This window comes from Bidens hawaiensis, unplaced genomic scaffold, assembly GCF_021521415.1.
Source record: "Bidens hawaiensis isolate Kalapana, Puna unplaced genomic scaffold, B.hawaiensis_p1.1 tig00008064_1, whole genome shotgun sequence".
NCBI classification, from domain to species: domain Eukaryota; kingdom Viridiplantae; phylum Streptophyta; class Magnoliopsida; order Asterales; family Asteraceae; genus Bidens; species Bidens hawaiensis.
This window is the reverse complement of record NW_027491569.1, coordinates 878947-900098: the sequence shown is the minus strand read 5'-3', so window position 1 is coordinate 900098 and position 21152 is coordinate 878947. Positions and strand designations below refer to the sequence as shown.

At 35.1% G+C, this 21152-nt stretch overlaps 1 protein-coding gene and 1 pseudogene across 1 annotated transcript; one reads left to right on the top strand and one right to left on the bottom strand.

Moving 5' to 3' along the window:
• The first annotated feature begins 7516 nt into the window (after positions 1–7516).
• LOC143636821 (ankyrin repeat-containing protein ITN1 pseudogene) lies at positions 7517–9734 on the top strand (annotated as a pseudogene).
• Positions 9735–9838: 104 nt separating this feature from the next.
• On the bottom strand, positions 9839–14304 carry LOC143636839 (protein RETARDED ROOT GROWTH-LIKE-like). The gene is made up of 7 exons (XM_077104331.1): positions 13870–14304; positions 12148–12259; positions 11894–12059; positions 11671–11819; positions 10540–10691; positions 10338–10452; positions 9839–10256 (listed from the first exon to the last, which is right to left on the bottom strand). The coding sequence occupies exons 1-7, from the start codon at positions 14238–14240 to the stop codon at positions 10119–10121; spliced, it is 1203 nt and encodes a 400-aa protein (XP_076960446.1). The 5' UTR covers positions 14241–14304; the 3' UTR covers positions 9839–10118.
• Positions 14305–21152: the final 6848 nt, after the last annotated feature.

Genomic DNA, 21152 nt, shown 5'->3' with positions numbered 1-21152 from the left:
TGGACCCTAAAGTCAACTTCATTAAATAACCCCATCGAGATACGTGATGGGTCTTCAAACATGCCCATCGCGTATCGCGATGGGTCTTGTCACCAGCAATCTTCTTTAATCTTTCTCGTAATGCGTGCTGGACGTACCGGGTCTTCATCCCGTGCCACAATAGGTCCAAATTGAGTACTTTAATACTTGTGACCTTAAATACAATAAACACGTATGAAGTATCGAAGTTTCTACAATAAACTATCAAAACTAATAAATAAACGGACTAAAATATATACAAATTAACCAACCATCGTGTTTGTTACATTTACATTCATTAAGCAACAATCTTGTGTGTTAGTGATTCCGCCATTAACATACTTTTGTTCTTTCCCTAAATAGCAAGTCGTTAACCCTCTTGTCAACACTTAATTGTGTGGGTTGCGACATTAATAGTGAGTGCTTGAGTGATCAACGGGCCGACAATTTGTTTGGCTAAGATAAGGAATTGGAAATTGATTTGATGATTTCCCATCAAATCCTTTAATCAATGAAATTTACAATATCCTTCCATATGTACAAAGAATGTTTAAAATATAAGTCAGGCTAAACGTATCATCCTCTCTTGCTAACCATATCCCCCCCCCCCCCCCCCCCCGAAGTTTCATTTCCCCTTAACATTTGTAATTGACATGTTAGTCCCTTTTTTTATAATTCTCTCAAAATATCAAATAAAAGACTATTAAATTTTTATTTTTGTTTACAGTTTTTTTATATTTTTGTTATTAATTTTATTTTTATTTCTTTAAAATCTTATTAAAAGTTTGTTTATTTTTTACATGTATTAAAAAGTTTTGTATGTTTTCTCTAACCATATTTTTGGCTTTTGTTTTTTTATAAAATGTATTAAAAACAGTTTGATTTTTTTTGTTAGGTTTGGATACATGAGATTAACGTTACCTGAGAAAAGAGCCAAATTTGTTTATCAAGTTGTATGTTATTTAACCTTTTTATTTATAAATAATAATATGATTTTTTATAAAAGAATGTAAACTATCTCTTAATTTAAAAAAAAACTCTCCAAAAAGATTAAAACAAGTATAGAAAAAAAAATTAAAAAAAGCGAAAGAACGGTTTTTAGATAAGAAAAAATATGTTTTTATTAAAGGCTTTCAAATATACATAAAAATATAAATAAAAAAATGTTAAATAAAAATAGAAAGAAAAAAATGCTTTTATAAAAATAATAGTGATAATAAAAGATAACAATATGACAAAAGAAACAACAAAAAAGTCTAAATCGTATTAATGCAAAACTTGAGAGAGGGAATATGTTTAGTAAAAATGGATGGGATGGGGTTATGTTTAGCAACACCGTTAGAAAATATATGGAATAAATTTTTAACATTACTTAAATATTTATTGCAAGATGTAGTAATTTTCGGGTCAGGGAAGGTTTTCACATCAAAGTGGGTTCGGGTTTTGTACGGGTTCAGGTCATTTTAGTTTCTTAAATTAAGTAAAAAAGAGTTTCCGAGTTGGTACTACGGTAGCTCTTTTCTTTAATTACCTCCTAAAGTTTCTCTAATCACGTGGAAGTGAGCGTAACATGTAGTGAGATGGTATGCACTCGAAAATATAATCTTATCTTATCTTACTTTACAAATAAAAGAAAATATTTGTTGCCACATGTCAGTCTCATATTTATTTCTCACCATCTTTTCCCTTCTAAAATTATAATTGGAGAATTCTCAAAATAGCCCTTCTAAGGAGAGAGAATTCCCGAAATGACCCGTGAGATTTCAAATTCCCAAAATAGCTCTCCAAATTCATCTTCCACGTGACATTGGGAAATTCCCTGTGATTTTACGTGAACCAATCATAAGCTGCCATGTGTCATTCATTCCCACCTACCACGCGACTTTTCATCTCAAATCCGTCTTAAATGTTTGTTTTCACATCGAATCTAACCTGATAAAAACCAACTTTAACGTGGTGTTTCAACCTGTTTCCGTCTCGAATGTGAGTTTTCAAAATTGTGATTTTTTAAGTTTTTTTGAAATTCATCTCCAAAGATGAATTTCAAATGAATTCCGTCTTTTTAAAATAAATCATATTCATCATCTTCTTCATCAAACTCCCACCATTTCCTCCGCTACCTAATGCTACCGGACACCACCACAACCACCCACCACTACCATATTGATACTCTCAAACCAAACCCTTATCTTTATCATCTACTTCAGTTCACTCGCTTGTCTTGACCATATTCACACGTGTGTTTTGTTTATGCTAGAATTCATCAATAAATGCTAGAATTCATTTATGCTAATTCCAAGGATTTTGGTGACAATTTTGAGGCAAACTTGTATCAAAAGTTTCTTTTTAACTTTGAGTAAACAGAGGAAGTGTGCTTTGTTTGTAGCAATTAGCACAGAATCTCTTTGTTCTCACCTATCAAAGCGAACCATCTTTACTTTGTTAAAAATATTAAATTTACATATACTAAAAAGTCTAGGGATACCATTGAATTTCACGTGTGAATATGGTCAAGACAAGCGAGTGAACTGAAGTAGATGAAGAAGATGAGGGTTTGGTTTGAGAGCATCAATATGGCGGTGGTGGGTGATTGGGTGGTTATGGTAGGGGTGTCCGGTAGTATTAGGTGGCGGAGGAAATTGTAGAAGTTTGATGAAGAAGATGAATATGATTTTTTTTAAAAGACGAAATTCAAATGAAATTTATCTTTGGAGATGAATTTAAAAAAAAAACTCAAAAATCAACTTTTTTGAAAACTCACGTTGGAGACGGATACAGGTTAAAACATCACGTTAAAGTTGGTTTTCATCATGTTAGATTTGATGTGAAAACAAACGTTTAAAACGGATTTGAGATGAAAAGTCGCGTGGTAAGTGGGAATGTTTGACACATGGCAGCTTATGGTTGGTCCACGAAAACTCACGAGGAAATTCCCAACGTCACGTGAAAGATGGATTTGAATGACTATTTTGAGAATTTAAAATCTCACGGGCCATTTTGAAATTTCTCTCTCCTTAGAGGGCTATTTTGGGAATTCTCCCAATTATAATCTTTGGATTAAAATAATTTGTTATTTAGGATGTCTAAGTAAAAATAAAAAACACACGTAAAAAATATTTTAAACGGTTAATTAATTTTTTAATACCAAGATTATAAAAAATAGGCTACTTCTTTTTAAAAAGATTATCAAAAATAGGTTACATATTTAACTATTTGTGAAAGTAATCAAAATAATTAATTGAGTAGAAATACCCATAAACACACAGACAAAAAAACAAAAAACCAAAAAAAGGTTTCTATCTTTCATTTTTCTAAATCAACATTCCGTTAATAAATATATAAAATACTTTATAAAAAATTTTTACCGTTTGTTTTAAAATGACCCTATAATTGTATCGAAAATAAGATTTTTGAAACCCGCTAATTTCTTTCTTGTCAATAAATTTATATTTTTATCTAAGTAAATAAATAAAATAAAAAAACTCACTTAAATAAAAAAACACACAAAATTTCCTATAATTTTTTTTGAACGACTAAATATTTGTACACTGTGGAGTTTGAACCTATAATCTCCTTTTTAACACCCTAACCATCTTACCACCCCACTAAAGTATAAATGGCAAAATTTCCTATAAGTAATGGGCGGTTTCAATACTTTTTGAACGAGGAAAAAGATGTGAGTAAATTATGGAACTAATTTATTGTTAGTGAAGTTTTTATAATAGAAGGAATAGTTTTGAGTGTTGTAAGTGAAAGAGTGAGAAAATATTGTTATTTTTTAATATATTTAAAAAATTTCTGTAGCACCCTATAAATTTTTTAATATTTTTTAAAAATGGTTGTGAGTAGGAAAACGAAAAGGTAAAGGTGTAAAAAATATTATATAATTGAACATATGAGATAATATAATGATTTTAAATTTAATTTTGGATTTGAATATACATGAAAGAATAAGAATGCTCTAAGATGGTTATGTGTAGTCATAATGTCCCACCTCCGGTCATTATGAGTCATGTGGCGTCCGGTCAGAGTTATTGTTTTTTGCAAAAAGATGGTGTAGTCATAATGCCTCGCCCCTGGGCATTATGCGCCACGTGGCGCCCAGTCACTTTTACACTTATTTGTTTTTTTAAAAATAATTCATTAAATATTTAAAAATAAAATTAAAAAACTATATTAAAATAAAAAAATATACATGAACTTAAAAATAAAAACTACATTAGAATAAAAAAATACATTAAATTAAAAAAATACAATAATAATAAGACTAAATGTTGTATTTTTTTAAAAATTTATTTTTCCGAATTGCTTTTAGAGATTGGACTCTCGGGTCGTCTTCAGATAACTCGGTTGTTAAAACCTCGATGTCGTGGTCCAATTCCTTCCTTTTAAGTACTTCGACGGCGTCCAAGTTTACTTGAAGACGTTGAGCTCCAAGTTCTTGTATACCTTTGAGTGATTGTTCATTTTTTTTAAATGACTTTCCATTTCGGCATTCAAACCCATTGACGACGACGCGACCCCTTTCCCCGTTCCCTTGCTTCTTCTACCCCCCCCCCCCCCCGGTCGAGGGATCTCGACAACATCCGCATAGGGATTACCGTCTTCATTATCGCTTAAGTTGAAGATTCGAGCATCGGAACTTGGCGTTTCTAGATCAACCGAAGACAATTTTTAGACCTTTTGTTAGGCCTAAAACTTTCGGTGTCGGTGTCCGTAACGGGGGCCCACTTAGGGTGAAACCTCAAGTGGGATTTCCAACAGTTAAAGAAACCGAAGTTCATCGACTTCTGTTGATACTCTACTAACACCCTTTCCATGATTTCCGCATCAGAGACACCGTTACGCCACGTTCGAGTCATCCGAGAGTGAACCGCATGGTAAGTCGTGCATTTGGTGTTTATATCGATCCATTTCAACGTTACCGAATCTTTTTCCCGGCGCGAGTCCCCGCCAAGTTCATGGAACAAATCTTTAATTTTGTTCCAAAATACGTCTAATGCTTGAAAGTTCGCTAAATTAAATTAAAATATTTCAAGTTCAATGTTTGTTCTAAGAAATTTAAAAAAAATATATATTTTTTTAAAACTTACCGCACTCGGGATCTTCCGATATCGCGCACCACGCCATAGCAAGTAGTCCAAACTTGTCCGGTGTCCACGGTATAGTGGTCTTTTTAGTCCGAGGTCCGCCGGCGGTTTTCTTTATGTGTTTTCTCCCACGTTCGCCTCCATGTTGGCTCAAACCACCGTGAGTCTCCGAGACGGGTTGTGGCTCCGGGTTGATTTGTGTCTCCGGCATCGTCTCGTCGTCGGGTTGGGAATCAGAACCGGCCATCATATTCGTGGTTGAGTTTTGGAAATCGGGCACCATATTTGGGTTAGGGGCTCTGGAACTTAGATATTGTATGTACGAGACCATTTGTGGGTCGAATGGATACGGGGTTTGAGGGATAGGGATTGTTGGCATTGGGATTGTAGATGGGTTCGGCTGTGGATTATATGGGTCGAGATTGTTTGTGTTGCCTTGTCGGCCGTATGCGGCAAAACCGAGCGTTTGGTTGTAGGGAAACATATTGGTTGGTGTTCTAGAATATACATTTGAGTGTTTTATTGAGAAGTAGAAGTGTTTATAAAAATTGAAGTTTGAGTTTGTTTTTATAAAAAAATTGTGTTAAAATTTGAAAAGGGGGGGGGGGGTGTTCATTTTATCAAATGGTCATATATATTAACGGTAATATTTTTTTGAAAATTGTGACATTCTTGTGTTATACACAAAACTCTAAACCAAATAAAACACCCAAAAACGCCCCCCCCCCCCCAGGTTGCTTCAGGCGTTTTGGCCCATAATGCGGGTATACCGCCACCACTACGGGTGGTCTAATCAATCAAAAGTAATTCATAAATCATCCTCGAAATTTGAATTAATACCAAAAATATCCACCAATCAATATTAGTTAACTTCAATAGATTGATGTTATCCTAGGTTCAATGCAAATTTTGGATGGATCCATTACATATATACATCTATGTAAGTATGTAACACAATCGATATTCTTGTATACTAATCTTCATAAACAAGTTAATACTAGAATTTTATATAAAAAGATATTTTCAAATTTGTTAATTTTATACATTAAGCCTTTTTATTGTTTGTAATATATATCTTTACCTTTAATTTTGTTTCTTTCAAGTAACTCATCTTATTTATTTTAACATTTGACAAATCTCGTATATTACTCGGGTTCTAAAGCTAGTATATACATATTATATATTATATGATTATATTATAAGTAGAAAGAGAAAGCACCTTGCTGCGTGTTAGTTTTTTCTAAATAGTAAAACTAAGTTGTTTAAAATTACATTTATATATCGTGAGGTCATAACATTACTATTCATGATCTGTTGGATACGACTAAGTTCCTCTACAATCTTAGGAATTCGAGGTGTACACAAAACCCAATTAACCAATTCAAAACCATATTAACCGATGAAACCGAACGAATATAACCAAACCTAATAATAAACAATCGGTTGGTTTGATGTTTTTTTTAAATCGAAAGTAACAGATCGGTTATGGTTATTGATATTTCCATCACCAACAAAACCGCTAATAACTGACCATAAACATATTAATATATTATCAATTATATAATTTCTTGTAGATGCTATGTACTACATCCGAATTTAGTAAGGCTCAATTATTCAAATCCAAATGTCTAATAAAAAGTTTTCATGCCCATTACATTGTTATGTGCTTTTTTTAGTCGGACCAAAACATTATATGACCAATTTAGTTCATGGTTAACTAACTGGTAACCATACCGACCAAATCAGTATCTAAAACCGACTTAACCGAAACTAATAGGTTATCATTCACTGATTAGCTGAAAGTTCGGTTTTGGTTACAGTTTTGGGCACAAACCGACCCATCCACACTCTAGCAGCAGAGATAGAACCAACTTTGTAATAACATATCATTTTTTTTTGCAGACAAAAGTATTTTAAGAATAATGCGCCAAATAATGCATAAAGTTCTGTTTGACTGTTTTTTCCTTTAAATTTGACAATCCACTAAACAAATTTCATAAAATAAGAATAGAAAAATTAACATGTGTGTTAACCACATGGATATATGTTCTTTCACAAATATGGCAAACATGTTTTGGATTTAATATTACAATAAGAAAACAACTTTACAGTTAACTGCGCTGAGATAATACAAAGAAATCAAGACTAGTTTGTTTTTATATATGAAAAGCTGAAGTAAAATGGAGAACGCACCTTAAAATATATATATCAACAAAACAGCATCTTGTTGCTGCTAATTTTTGAAGTGTTGTTTATGCATGTGTGCTTTTAGATTAATTATTTGAATATGTTGTTTACCTTTTTCCTCCTTTGTTAGCTAATAGCAATCGAAAGTCGAATTTTTTCTGTATATAAATACGTCTGAAACATTATGGCGTTGAGTTGTTTCTTTACATCGCCGAATTCCAATGGATTCAACCATAGATGAAGGTGCTCTTTTTAAGTTCTAACTATTTTATGTGTTTGTGTGTGCTAGTTCTTGTGAGATGAAGATAATTAGATTAATGCTTTGTGTGTCGATCGAAATTAACTAGTCTGTATATTTGTAGGCTGCTAAATAATATTATTATTAACATATATGCTTTGCTTCTTATAAGTTATGACTTGTGATTGATAAAAGTCACAACGATCGTCTGAAATTCCAAACTTCTTTGTGTCATATCTCTGGATTAAATGTAGCAAAATGATGTTTGAAATGTTTACAAGAAGAAGAAGATTAACTAGATTATTGCATTTTGTGTAACCGGTAATTTTGTAGCCTATTTGCAAATATATCATAGACTTTGCTGGTTGATTGATTGGTCAGTTCTTGATGTTCATATTTGTGCATTTGCATCAGTTAGAACTTGGACCAAATATGCTAAAAACAGTAACTTCTTTTATTTGATAAGTTATAATTTGGTAACAATTTCTTCTGTAGATTTAGAAAGAGGGTTACTCATGACTCCAGTTAAGAAAAATCAAACTTCTAACCTTTTTGATTCATTACCATCTTCTACATCTGCTCCAGCATCGGTACTTACACCTTCTGGAAAACGGATTATGATGAAGCAAGTGACACGCAAGCATAATGACACCGAGCTGCATTTAGCAGCTCAAAGAGGTGATTTGGCATCTATAAAGCACATTCTTGATGGAATCAATTCACAAATGGTGGGATCTGATTTTGATGCTGAGGTGGTCAAAATCCGAACATCGGTGGTGAATGAAGTGAACGAATTGGGAGAAACCGCACTATATAAAGCTGCTGAAAAGGGGCATCTTGAAGTTGTGAAAAAACTCTTGAAGTACTCGGATAAAGAAACACTTACGAGAAGAAGTCATTCGGATTTTGATCCTTTGCATATAGCTGCTAGTCAAGGACATCATGGTAAAAATATTTTATAGGTTTTTATAGTTAATTTGCTTATTAAAATATGCAAAGATCTTAATATTGACTCTTATTGCAGCCATTGTCAAACTACTACTTGATCATGATGTATTACTATGTCAAACCAGATCACAAGGCAATGTCACTCCACTTATCACTGCAGCTTCAAAAGGACACAATGCTGTTGTTCAAGAGCTACTTTCAAAGGATCCAAGCTTACTAGATATTCCCGGATCCAATGGTAAAAATGCATTGCATCTGGCTGCAAGATCGGGCCACGTCGAGACTGTCAAAAGTTTGCTTGAAAAGGACCCACTACTGGCTCGAAAGACAGACAAAAGGGGTCAAACCGCATTACACATGGCGGTCAAAGGGACTAGCAGCGAGGTGATTAAGTTGTTGCTGGTAAACGAGCTGTTTTGTCTCCCTGATACGAATGTCAATGCACTAACCAGTGACTTCAAAACCGCACTCAGACATAGCCGAAGGGCTTCCCAAATCAGAAGAATCAACAGATATACGAGTCTACTTGGTCCGATGTGGTGCAGTCCGAGCCAACGAGCTGAACCAACCACAAGACGAATTGAGAAACACAGTGAGTCAGATAAAAAGCGACGTCCACAAAATCGCTAAACAAGTCAGAAAACTCCACCGTAAAGGAATCAACAATGACAACAATTCGGTCACCGTGGCAGTGCTGTTTGCAACGATCGCATTTGCCGCAATATTTACAGTTCCCGGTGGGCACAACGATGATGGGATGGCGGTAGTGGCCCACTTGACTTCTTTCAAAATCTTTTTTATTTTCAACGCGGTTGGTCTTTATTCGTCTTTAGCATTGGTGGTGATTCATATGACGTTGGGAATTAGAGGCGTGACGAAATCCGAGAGAAGAAAGGTGGTCGAGGTTATTAGTAAGTTAATATGGATAGCTTCTGTGTGCGCTTCGGTAGCCTTTATGGCGTCGTCTTATATAGTGGTCGGTCAGAAACATGAGTGGCTTGCCGTTTCTGTTTCTGTGTTTGGTGGGATTATAATGTTGTTTGTGCTTGGAACGATGTACTATATGATTAAATGGACGAGAATTACTTTGACGAGCAGGAAGAAGATTGCAAACCCCGGGGCAAATTCGAGCATGGCCGCCTTGGATCACGTAAGCGAAAGAAAGAAAAACAAGATACATTCAGCATTCTAATATAATTTTCGATAAAATGACTTGTATGTTATTAATTTCTGTTAACATGTTTAGTTACTTCTATAGTTATGATCGTGAATTTCTTATATAACATTATCTTGATTAAGCATGGAACAAACCAGAAACCAAAGCGAAAAAATATTTGATAAATTATTAATTCCAGCAGAAAAAATTGAATACTAAATTCAATACAATAACATAACTATCATCATACTAATAGTGCCATCCGGATTTTGAAACCAGTGAAACAACCGAGCGAGCGGTTCAATAACCGACCTAAATTTGAAAACATTAGATTTAACCATTAAAGGAGCAAAAATATTATACTGCATCAACTAAAATGTTGACCCAAAGTTTATGCATCTTCCCATAGATAGACTAGTTCTCTAGACTAAATATAAAAGCAAAAGCATGCGAGTCAAAATTATTAACAAAATGATCTTTTCTATAGAGCCGTGACAGACTTGTGCGCAATGTCATAAACAGATATGAGGATTTCAGCACCTATGAGAATAATAATCAGCCACTCCAGAAAGTCTGACTTCCTGTTCTGAAGTATCTCTTGAAGAAATCGAATGTTATGCTGCAATCAAAATATGAGAAAAAAATTATTCTAACGCAAAAAGAAAAATTAAAATGGAATTTGCAGAAACAAGTATCTTACCTCCACAAATTTCAACTTAAAATCTAAACTAGCAAATCTCTGAGTCAACTCAAATTCATCTCTTAAATACTCCCATATTTGTGCATATTTAGCATCCTTCCAAGCAATATCAGATCTATGTAACCATCAATACAGCTCCCATTAACGGGTTTTTTATACATTTTTTAGGAAAAAACTTATGATGTTATAACTTAAAAGTTACCTCTCAAAAAGCCCAAGCTTAAGTATGACATCAGCAAGATTTGAATTTGCCTTCCCCACCAACTGAAATAATTTTTTCCTCTTCATTGTAAACGTTCCAGTTTTTTCCATACCGCGATTAATATCAGTAAATTCTCCAACCATTCCATCAACCTAAAACAAGTACAAGGTTTTCATAATTACTAGACATGCCCGAATTGCAGACCATGCAAGTTGGTTAACAGGTATGTCCTAAATTCTTAAATCTTTTAAGAAATAGCTAGTGTGTAAAATATGATACACGTATCCTTAATTCAATTATAAGCAATTTTTTGTAAGATAATTAAGAAGGTTTTATGCACTACTGATGTGCTCGAGTTGTCTTTCAACCCGTTCTACCCATTTCCTAGGCTTGTAAACAAACTGAACAATCAAGCACGAACAAGACTTGTTCGTGTTCGTTAAAAAAATGAACATCTTCGGGTTCATTTGTTAAGAAAATGAATATGTCAGTGTTCATTCATTGAAATGAACATATCCGTGTTCGTTTATGTTCGTTCGATAACAGTATAAATAAACGGTTCAGAGACAAACACAACTGAACATAGATGAATGAGCATAACAAAACTAAAAGCCTAAAACCAGTTGAAAACTTTAAAGTAATGTGAAGAAAAATGTGTTAGGCTTCAAAGTTATTAAAACTGGACTAAGTTGTAATGGGCCAAAAATTTCAAATGCATATATTAATGAACGCAAACTAACGGGCATAAATGACCATAAACTAACAAGCATAAACAAATATAAACGAAAGAACACAAACGAACGTAGATGAATAAACAAGACGTGTGTTCATGTCCATTCTATTAACTAAACAGATAAAAAAATTTGTTCATGTTCGCTTGTTTATTAAATAAACAAACATAAAAGAACTTCTCATCAATCGATTCGTGAACTGTTCACTCAACACTTGGTTCGTTTACAGGCATACAATTTCCTTAGTTTTAAGCAAACTTTATTGTGCTAGTTTGTTTGGCATGCTAGAAATGAAACATAACCCAAATGAACCTATTCTTTAGTAAATGGATCGAAATTGTAACCTCTAAGGCTCTTAACAATTAATAAGAGAAACTTGAACTGTAGATAGTTATCATACCTGGCGAACATAGTAATCAAGAGCTACACTCTGGCCTAAAACACTGCCGATTGTACGGATCCCATCAATATTCAAATACTGAAGCATTATATAATCTAATCCACCTTCCATCCATGTCTCCAAAGTTGGTTTCTCCTTAACTTCATACTCTGAGTTAATCACAAAAGACTAACTATTAGTATCAAAATGAAAAGTATATATCAAAAGCTCAATGAAACATTACCATCTTTTCTCATTTCCTGTTCAGATAGCTCCCCAGAAGCATGTCCTTTTACAATTTTAAGATACCGCTCGGTTTCATGCTCACGAGTGTTAAACAAGACAACTGAACCATACTGAAAAACTACCATATAGACATTGTCACTCCCACTTAAACTTGCACCCAAACCCTGAAAAACCATAATCATAAACAAAATCATGAAACATGCAATAAAGGCAACCGTAAACCAACAATTGAATAAAAAAATTAAGACTTACAATAGATTCAGGCTTTGTGTCGCCAAACCTCAGGACAACATAATTTGTCATCCTAGAAGTAGGCTGGATGTAATTAGGTCTGTTTTGGTCCATTAACTCCTTCAAATTCACACTGAAAACAAAATCAACAAGTAAATAATCACAACAGAATATGCTCATCAAAAAGGTACAATAGCATAATCACATAAACCAAACCAGCTACACACAGTCACGCTTGCATATCAATTATCAGGAGTGAGCAACTAAGTAGCACGGGAACGGGACCAGGATACAGGGACGTTACGGATACGTGAAAACGGCAAAAATTAAAAATCCAAGATACGGGTACGGCGAGGGTACAGCAAAAAAAATACAAATATATAATAAATAGCTATTTATAATTTTTTATAAATTTATAATGTCAATTTTAAACCTTTTATGTATGAATTTATAAGTTTAAGGACCAAATGTAAACTAGTAAAGATAAATGGGAGTTAATTGTTGAAATACACAAACTAATTTTACACTTTCTTATGTAGAAACAATCAAATTACAGGGACTGAATGTAAACTATTGAAAGAGAAATGGGCTAATTATTAAAACACTTAACTTTTTTAAACCCTAAAAGTAAAAAACAACACCCAGCCGCCTTCTTCTTCTTCCTGACCTCCGACAACTATTTCCGGCAGAAATGGCGTCGGATTTGACGCCGGAAACCGCTATATGGTCGTCAGGTTACGTTTCTGAAACCTCAAATAATACGTACCAAAGCCCAGAAACGTATTTAGGCCCGTCCCCGAATTTTAGAGACGGTCGGGAAACGTTTCGCCGGCGTATCCGTCCCCAACACGTCCCCGGGACAGGGACTCCACATACTGTGGCGTTTTGGTGCAACATAGGTGAGCAAATAACCAAATTACCCAAACCGTAACCAAATGAACTGAAACCTAACAATTAACATACTGTTCGGTTAAGTACTTATATCCGATTAACCAAAAATTGTAGTTCAGTTATGGGTTTCGTGTATGACATAACCAAATTAACCAACTTAACCGATATTGTTCGGTTAGGCCATAACCGATTAACCAAAACTTGTTACGGTTTTAGTGTATGGCATAACCAAATTAACAGAACCGTGACCGATATAACCGACTTAACCAAACCAAAGTACCTGAGCTGAACAACTAAGCCGTAACAGATTAACCAAAAATCGCAGTTCGGTTATGGTGTACGAAATTACCGAATTAACTGAACCAAAACATTTTAACTGTAATTTTTTAGAAATTCAGAACAGTTTCTCCTAGTCATCTAATTTGTTCCCTATGAGATGTTATGAAGATCATTTAATTACATGTTCTTTTTAAACAAATAACAATAAAAAAAGCTAATTCAAGCAGGTATGAACATATATACCTAGTTGAGAGAACGTCTGGAATTACCCGTTAAAGTGTTAACTGACTTAACTAAACGGAACAATTACTGTTCGGTTAAGCCATAGCTGGTTAACCTAAAATTGTAATTCGGTTATGGTTTCAGTCTGGCATAACCGATGTAACAGACCCGTGACCAGCTGTAATCGATTACCCAAGGATTGTATTCGGTGTACAGCATTACGACAAATTCTAACTGTAATTTTATAAAAATTCAAAACAGTTCCTCCTTATCTTCTAACTTATGCCATAATACATATTCATTTAACAAATAACAATACAATTACACCATAAAATTAGAAAATAATAATACCTAGTGGAGAAGAAATAAGCCTTAACAGGAATAGGAGGCTTAACATCCTCGTCAACCACATCATCTGACTCATCCTCAACACCCTTAACAGCCTCATCACACTCCACCGCCGCAGCCGCCGGAACCGACGGCGCCGACGAAAACGACGAAACCCATTTGCCTATAACTCCGTTGGGACTAAACCCAGAAAACTGACGGTCCGCCGTTGCGATCGGAGAAGAATGTGAGAATCGTGTTAGGGTTTGGTGGAAGTGAGGTACGGCGTGGTGTGTTGGTGTGAAGAGAGTGATGGGGTTTGATGAGAGTGAGATTAGGGTTCTGAATGATCGGAGGATTAGGGTTTGGGATGATGGAGATGGGTGGAAGAACATGGCGGATGAAATGAAGTGTATTTGGTATCGGAATATTATTCAGGTTGCCCGGAGCATTTGCGCCGCCGTGGGGTTTAGGCTGAGGTTTGTGTGTTTGTGCGTGGGTGGGTTGAATATGATTAGTGTGTATGACCAAGTTAATTTAGATAAGAGGTTGGCTTTGAGGAATGATCTTGTGATGATTTGTTTAAATATCAAATTTTATATCAGGGGTCTCTGTGTTGAATAGAAAACGTAATACCGTCGGGGCACCATTAACCCCTTAAAACTAAATTTCGGGTATTGAACCCATGTGTTTTTCATAATAGTGATATGAGCCACTGATTGCATGTATTAAACCCTTAATTTTTAGTTGACCGTTGATTGACAATTTGGTTTAAATACACTTTAGTAATTAGATAAATAATAATAATAATAATAATAATAATGTGAAAGCAGCAACTCAAACACAAACCATCATCACCACCCACAAGAACACCATTATCATCCAGTAACGGACCCAGGATTTTTTGTCGACGGGGTCCCAATATTTTCGGTTTACAAAAATTTCGGGCCGGTTGTTATTCGGGTCCGGTCGAGGCGAGGAACATAATAAAACACGGAAATATGGCGTCATCGGAAACGAGTAAGTAGAGAAAATCTAGATTAGACTTTTAACTCATTTTTTTTCATATCCGAAAAACATAAAAGAAAGCCATATATATGGTCTTACATACATGACCAACACATGAAAAATAACCTTAACACAAATAAATAATTAATTATAATATATATACCCAAGATAAATAATAAAAGAATATGCAAAACCCATGTTGTCATTATATATGTTAGATGGTGATAATGACTATAAGGAAGAAACTAAAGAAAAACACAAATATCCTAACTAAATAACTAATATTGACTAGGATATCAAAAACACAAAAATAACAACAAAAACATAGTATGGTGAGTCTTGGGCCTGCAACCTCTCAAAAAAAAAATAAGAGACTTTTCACTAGACCAGTTCTGTTTTAATAGTATGGGTTCCAAGTATTAATTTTTATGGGGTCCTTACAAAATTTAATATACCGCCTCTAAGTAATTTTCAAAAAACATTGATGTCCAGAAACCCGATCGGATCTATGTGGGTCCGCCCCTGTTATCATCCCACAACCAAACTCAAACACGAACCACGTTCAATCTCAATAATCAACAGATTTATCATCCTAATCTAGATTCAAACCCTTAACCACAAAGTTTTGTACAACAATTGTTTTTTAAAAAAAACCATAGATCTAAAGTGTATTATCTCACACCCAGTGTGTGTTCTTGACATCTTCAAATTGGATTCCAGTTGAGATGGGTAGAGTTACGGTGACGGCGAAGAGGAGGTGCGACGGGAGCGGCGACGGGGATAGTGCGGCGGGTTTAGGGTGAATCGATATGTATTGTTTGGTATAATTGATATGTTTATGGTGAATCGGTATGTATTGTTTGGATGAATTGGTTGGTTTGGATTTACTTATATTTATCTTTATGATAATTGGGGTAGATGAAGGTGGATGAATTTCTGGGTTTGGGTTTAGGTTTCTAGAATGTTGAAGATGAAGGTGAAGATGGAGGGGCTAGTTATGTCATTTAACCACTCATTTTTACGGCTAGGGGTAGACTGAGCTCGTCCATATTACACATGGGTTTAATATGCGCATTTTAGTTTTCAGGGGTTAATGGTGCCCGATATTACACAGGGAGGAAAATCATAGTTTTCTATGTGCTAAATTATTAAAGTTAAGAGGTAAGTTAAAATAAGAATATGATTTTGTATAAAGGATAAGAAGGAATCTAGAGTAATTATGCTATCAATAAAGTAATTATTATTATTCTATAACTTTTGAACTACATTAATTATTATTACACTATTTTACTTTTTACAACATAATTACTCTACTTAAAAACTATAATTACTCTAGTTATTTGTATGCTTAGTACGTTAATTTTATTTGTACCGGAACTCAAACAAAGGGACGACATAAAAGATAACACTTAGGTGATGTTTGTTTTTTCATAGGTAAATGTCCGCAGTTTGCGGACCACATCTGCAGGCATTTGTAGCATAAGAGATGGACCAAACCTCTGCAGTCTGCAAAAAAAAAAAAAAAACATTTGTTTTTTTAACGTTTGTAAACTGCTAAAGTCAAACAGAAATTGTTAAATAAGCTAAATTTAAATAAAAAATTCCTTCAACATAGAAATTTAAATAATAGTCAACAACACTGAAATAATATTTATAAAACCACAATAACATATTTTTTAAATCACGTGTTCCGTACTTTGCGTAAATAATGTTATTTGATAGATGTTGTGCTTAAAACAATGTTGAATGTAAATTGTGAAAGTTGAGAACAATTCCTCCTTATATATCTATTCTTTCTTTTGCTAACATATAAAAATATACAACAAAGATGAAAATACAAAGAAACTTGCTTTAGGGTAAAATATTATGTTCAAAAAGATTATTATATGTCAACAAAATCCAAGCTCTGTTCATCTATTTTAAAGCCTAAATGTCCAATCCTATAATCATATGTTAATTCTCGTCAAATCTCATAACATTATTTGTTTAGCAGAAACATACATAACCATATGTAATATGGAGAGAACACATCTATAGATTGTTAAAAATATATGCTAACGTCTGTAGATTGCGAAAAAAACTAGTGGTGGTGTATGGACTGTGGTAGTGGGTGGTGGTGATGGTGATAGAGGTAGTGGTGGGTGGTGGTGATGGACGGTGTTGGTGGTGGTGGATGGTGGCAGTGGTAGAAGGCAATGGTGGTAGAAGGCGATGATGGGTGGTGGACAATGGAGGTGGTGGACGATGGTGGTAGACGGTGGTGGTGGCGGACACTGGTGGTGGGTGGTGGACGGTGGTGGTGGTGCTGGATGGTGATAGTGGTAGTGGTGGGTGGTGGCGATGGAAGAAGGCGGCGGTGGTGGTAGACAGTGGCGAACGATGGTAGTGGGTGGTGGACGATGGTGGTGGCGGACGGTGGGTGGTGGGGTGGGCGGTGGTGGTGGCAAAAAGTGGGTGGCGGTGGTGGTGCTGATGGACAGTGGGTGTTGGTAGGGTGCGGTGTTTTAGCCTTAAGCGGACCTTAGAAGATCTCAGAAGTGGATGTGCCAAGTCTGCACCAAGAAGAGCTTGCGCAGACGTTTTTTTAATGAAACGTCTTCGAGAAAACAAACAATCTTCAGATGGCAATGTCTGCGCGTGATCTGTATGGCGAAGACAAAAGAGTTTGCGCAGACCTTTTTCAGAAAAACAACAACACCTTAATTGTTGACTTTCTCTCTACATGCATGACACATGTCAATTCCCCAATCATTGTAAAACGTCCATAATGTTTTAATACTGTGCTTTTATTAAAAAAATCAAAATCACGATAATAACGAGCGTTTTTTTAATATGAGTATCATATTGTTATAAAAAAATGTAATGGGTTTTTTTATATGTTGTGTTATAGGTTATGAGCATTGTGTTTTTTTCTATATTGTGTTTTAGCATAGTATTTTTTTTCCATTGTGTTTTAACAATAGTGTTTTTATCAATACCAAAATGATGTTTTTCCATTATGTGTTTTTTTTCATAGTGATTTTCATTGTGTTTTTCTGATTAAGGTGAATTGTGTTTTTAGCATAGTGTTATTAGTATAGTTTTTTTCAATTTATTAGTAATCTTATTATGTGTTATAATGATTGTGTTTTATTTCATCCCATTATTGTGTTTTATAATCTCACTATTGTAGGCCCACGTCATTGTATTTTTAGCAAGGTCACAATGGATCAATTACACCACAATATAGAAACAAATCAATCTGAACCTTCAATATCACCGTACACCACCACAATCACCCCCAAGACCTAATTTTAATCCAAAAGGCAAAACAATATAGGGCACAATTCAACCACCATATATATAACGAATTCAATTAACGCAACAAGCACGCATGTGTTATCGTCATCAAAGTCACCACTTGAAGAGATGTAATTAATTGATCTGTTGTGTCATTGTTTAATCAGTCGATAGGAATCGATTATTGTGTTTTAGGGATGTTGAAACCTACAACTCAGACTACGGAGGTGTTGCATCATTTCCCAAGAGACTGCCATGCTTAGGGTTATGATCGGACAATGGCAGTTGGGTGCGACGGTGGATTAGGTTGTAGGTGGTGGTGGCGGGTGACAGAGGTGGGTGGTAGGGTGGAAACGTAAATGATGTTGAGGATGGAGAGAACGATGGTGTGGCTGGGTGTCATATTGATATGTAGGGTAAAAATTTAGATAGGCAAAAATATCATCCTTCCTAGATTTCCTAGCAAAACAATACTTCTTATTTGAACCAATATCATGTTTGCGAAACTTAAGTAGCATTCGATATACAGTTATGACATGTGGGATGGAATTGATCGTTGTGAAGGAATTAAAAAAGAGTATTTGATTTATCAATGAAATGGATCAGTCCATTCAATTTCCTTATAAAATATCTCAAATTCATTCAATTCACCCCTTGTCTTGTCCCTCCCAACTACATCACCTCTACAACCCTCCATCACCCTGCGTTGGTGCCACCACCGTCACCTCCCTCTCACCGTCACTACTACCCACCACCACTATCGCCGCCACCGCTAGCCACCATCACCACCAACCATCCACCCACTTTAACCAACCACTGGTACCCACCACCGCCACTACCAATCTCCCGTTGTTACCAACCATCGCTCTCGACCATTGCCACCACCACCAACAACAACACCACTTACTTCAAGTAAGGCTAACTTTTGTAGCTCGCTAGCCAAGGCGTTAGCCACCGATTCACTGCCACACTAGTAGCAAACACCATAACCATTAGGTTTAAGAAAATAATTTTATATTTTAAATATTTTAACCATTTAAACCTCTAAAAATCATCCACCATCTTCTTTCTCTCAACATCCTTAAAAAAAATCTTCATCATTTCTCTCTACACCCTTTACCTTTTAAGAATCTACCTCATTGCTTCAAATTTCTTAATAAAATATGGATCCAAGAGGGAACTGCTGCCGTCCAAATATGTATTTATGTCAAGATGACGTGTATACCGTGGAAGCTGACCAAAACTTGAGTCACATGGCACCACCGTCTCGTGACTTTTTTATTCCGGAGATGTAAGAGGCTCTGAATGAAATATGTCAAAAACAAACTATCTAATAAATGTTAGAATTAAATGGGGGGAGTGTGAGGATAAAAAAGAAACGAGAAGAGGGGGAGGTTCAAGGGGAATAGTCGAGGCGACCATTCCGAAACGAAAAACAATTCCTTAAACGAAAGACAAGAAAGCGGATTTGTGTCGTGATTAGGTTGATATATCCTAGGATCGAAAATGCGGTATTTTATTTCACTATTTTTTTTTGGGTTTCATATCAAATTTTTATTATTCATTTTTAACATTGTTAACTTTTTGTAGAAGACTATCGGAAAAGCGAAATATTTTGGACTAGAGTATGAGGGTTATTTTACAAGCTGGTGGGAAGTGATGCATATATCACGACATGATACGGGATAGTGGGTCGAAATTCGTAAATTTGTTGGTTTGTTTACAAATCTACATAAAAAAAATAGTCGTCGAATGCGATAAAGTGGGAGAGATGATCTTCAAGTTTACCAATTCAATTGTGAATAATGGAAGGATGAGATGTTGAATAAGTACAGTATGGTAAAACGTCTGACGAGGACTTTTATGTGGAAAATACTCAAGCTGTGGTGGTGGCAGGTGGTGCTGGTGGGTGGTGATGGTTCTAGCGGTGACAATGGTGATGGTGGCCGGTGGCGGTGTTGTTGGTGATGATAGCCAGTCGTGGTGGTGAAGGAGGGAATTAAAAGAAAATAAAAACAGGAGGTGAATGAATGATTTTGAGGCGTTTGGAGAATATATACATACATACATATATATATATTATCAGTGCTAGGGAAAAGGCCAAGAGAGAACTCCATATTTGGGAGAGAACTAGAGAACTCATAACTAAAGGGTTAATTGTAAATTTGCTTTCCAATAGATCTGGAAACACATCGTTTCCTTTCCCTGTTAGATGAAACCCCAATCTCCCTTATCAACTAAACCCTAATAATGTCAGATGATTTCAATAAACAGATCATAAAATACATCATACTCAATGATTCCTAACCCTAGTTATTGAAGATTGATTCCCTACTCGTGCGTCGTTACATCTTGATTTCTATTGAAGACCGATTCAACAAGATTTCAACCGTTTAACATGGAAATTGAAGGTATTTATGATTCCATTGTTATCATTCTTGCTGATTCGTGTTTTTTTTATTGAAATACAATCAGTTCCCTATTAAATTAATTTGGTGTTGATTCATCTGGAAGTTCTACACGTGAAATTTACACAGCAAATCCCAAATCAGACATTTATATGTTAGCACAATTGCTACTTGTTGAAGAAGCCTAATTTCTTTGATCGTTGGGCCAAGCGAGATCGTATGTCGATATTGATCAATATTTGGCAATTCTAATGGCATTCTACTGCAATCTACTTGTTTTAATCAACATGATAGCATATTATCATATACTGCATATATGTAATATAACGTTAAGTATTACATATACTTATCAGCATGATATATTATCATATACTGCATATACGTAATATATGCAATATCATATATTGCATATATGTAACATAACGTTAAGTCTCAACATGGTAACATATATGTAATATAACGTTAAGTCATCATCATCATCATCGTACTCAGTATATCCCACCAATAGCAATGCTATGGTAGGGCCTGAGGAGGGTAAGATGTAGACAGCCTTACCTCTATCCCATAGGGATAGAGAGGCTGCTTCCGGTGAGACCCCCTGCTCTATAGTAG

What these genes read in the sequence shown, in the direction of transcription:
- LOC143636839 (XM_077104331.1), bottom strand. Translation starts at nt 14,240, where the DNA reads ATGTTCTTCCACCCATCTCCATCATCCCAAACCCTAATCCTCCGATCA. An exon ending in ACACAAAGCCTGAATCTATT is followed by an intron (nt 12,060 to 12,147) that starts GTAAGTCTTAAT and finishes ATGGTTTTTCAG; the next exon opens with GGTTTGGGTGCAAGTTTAAG. An exon ending in TTGATTACTATGTTCGCCAG is followed by an intron (nt 10,692 to 11,670) that starts GTATGATAACTA and finishes TACTTGTTTTAG; the next exon opens with GTTGATGGAATGGTTGGAGA.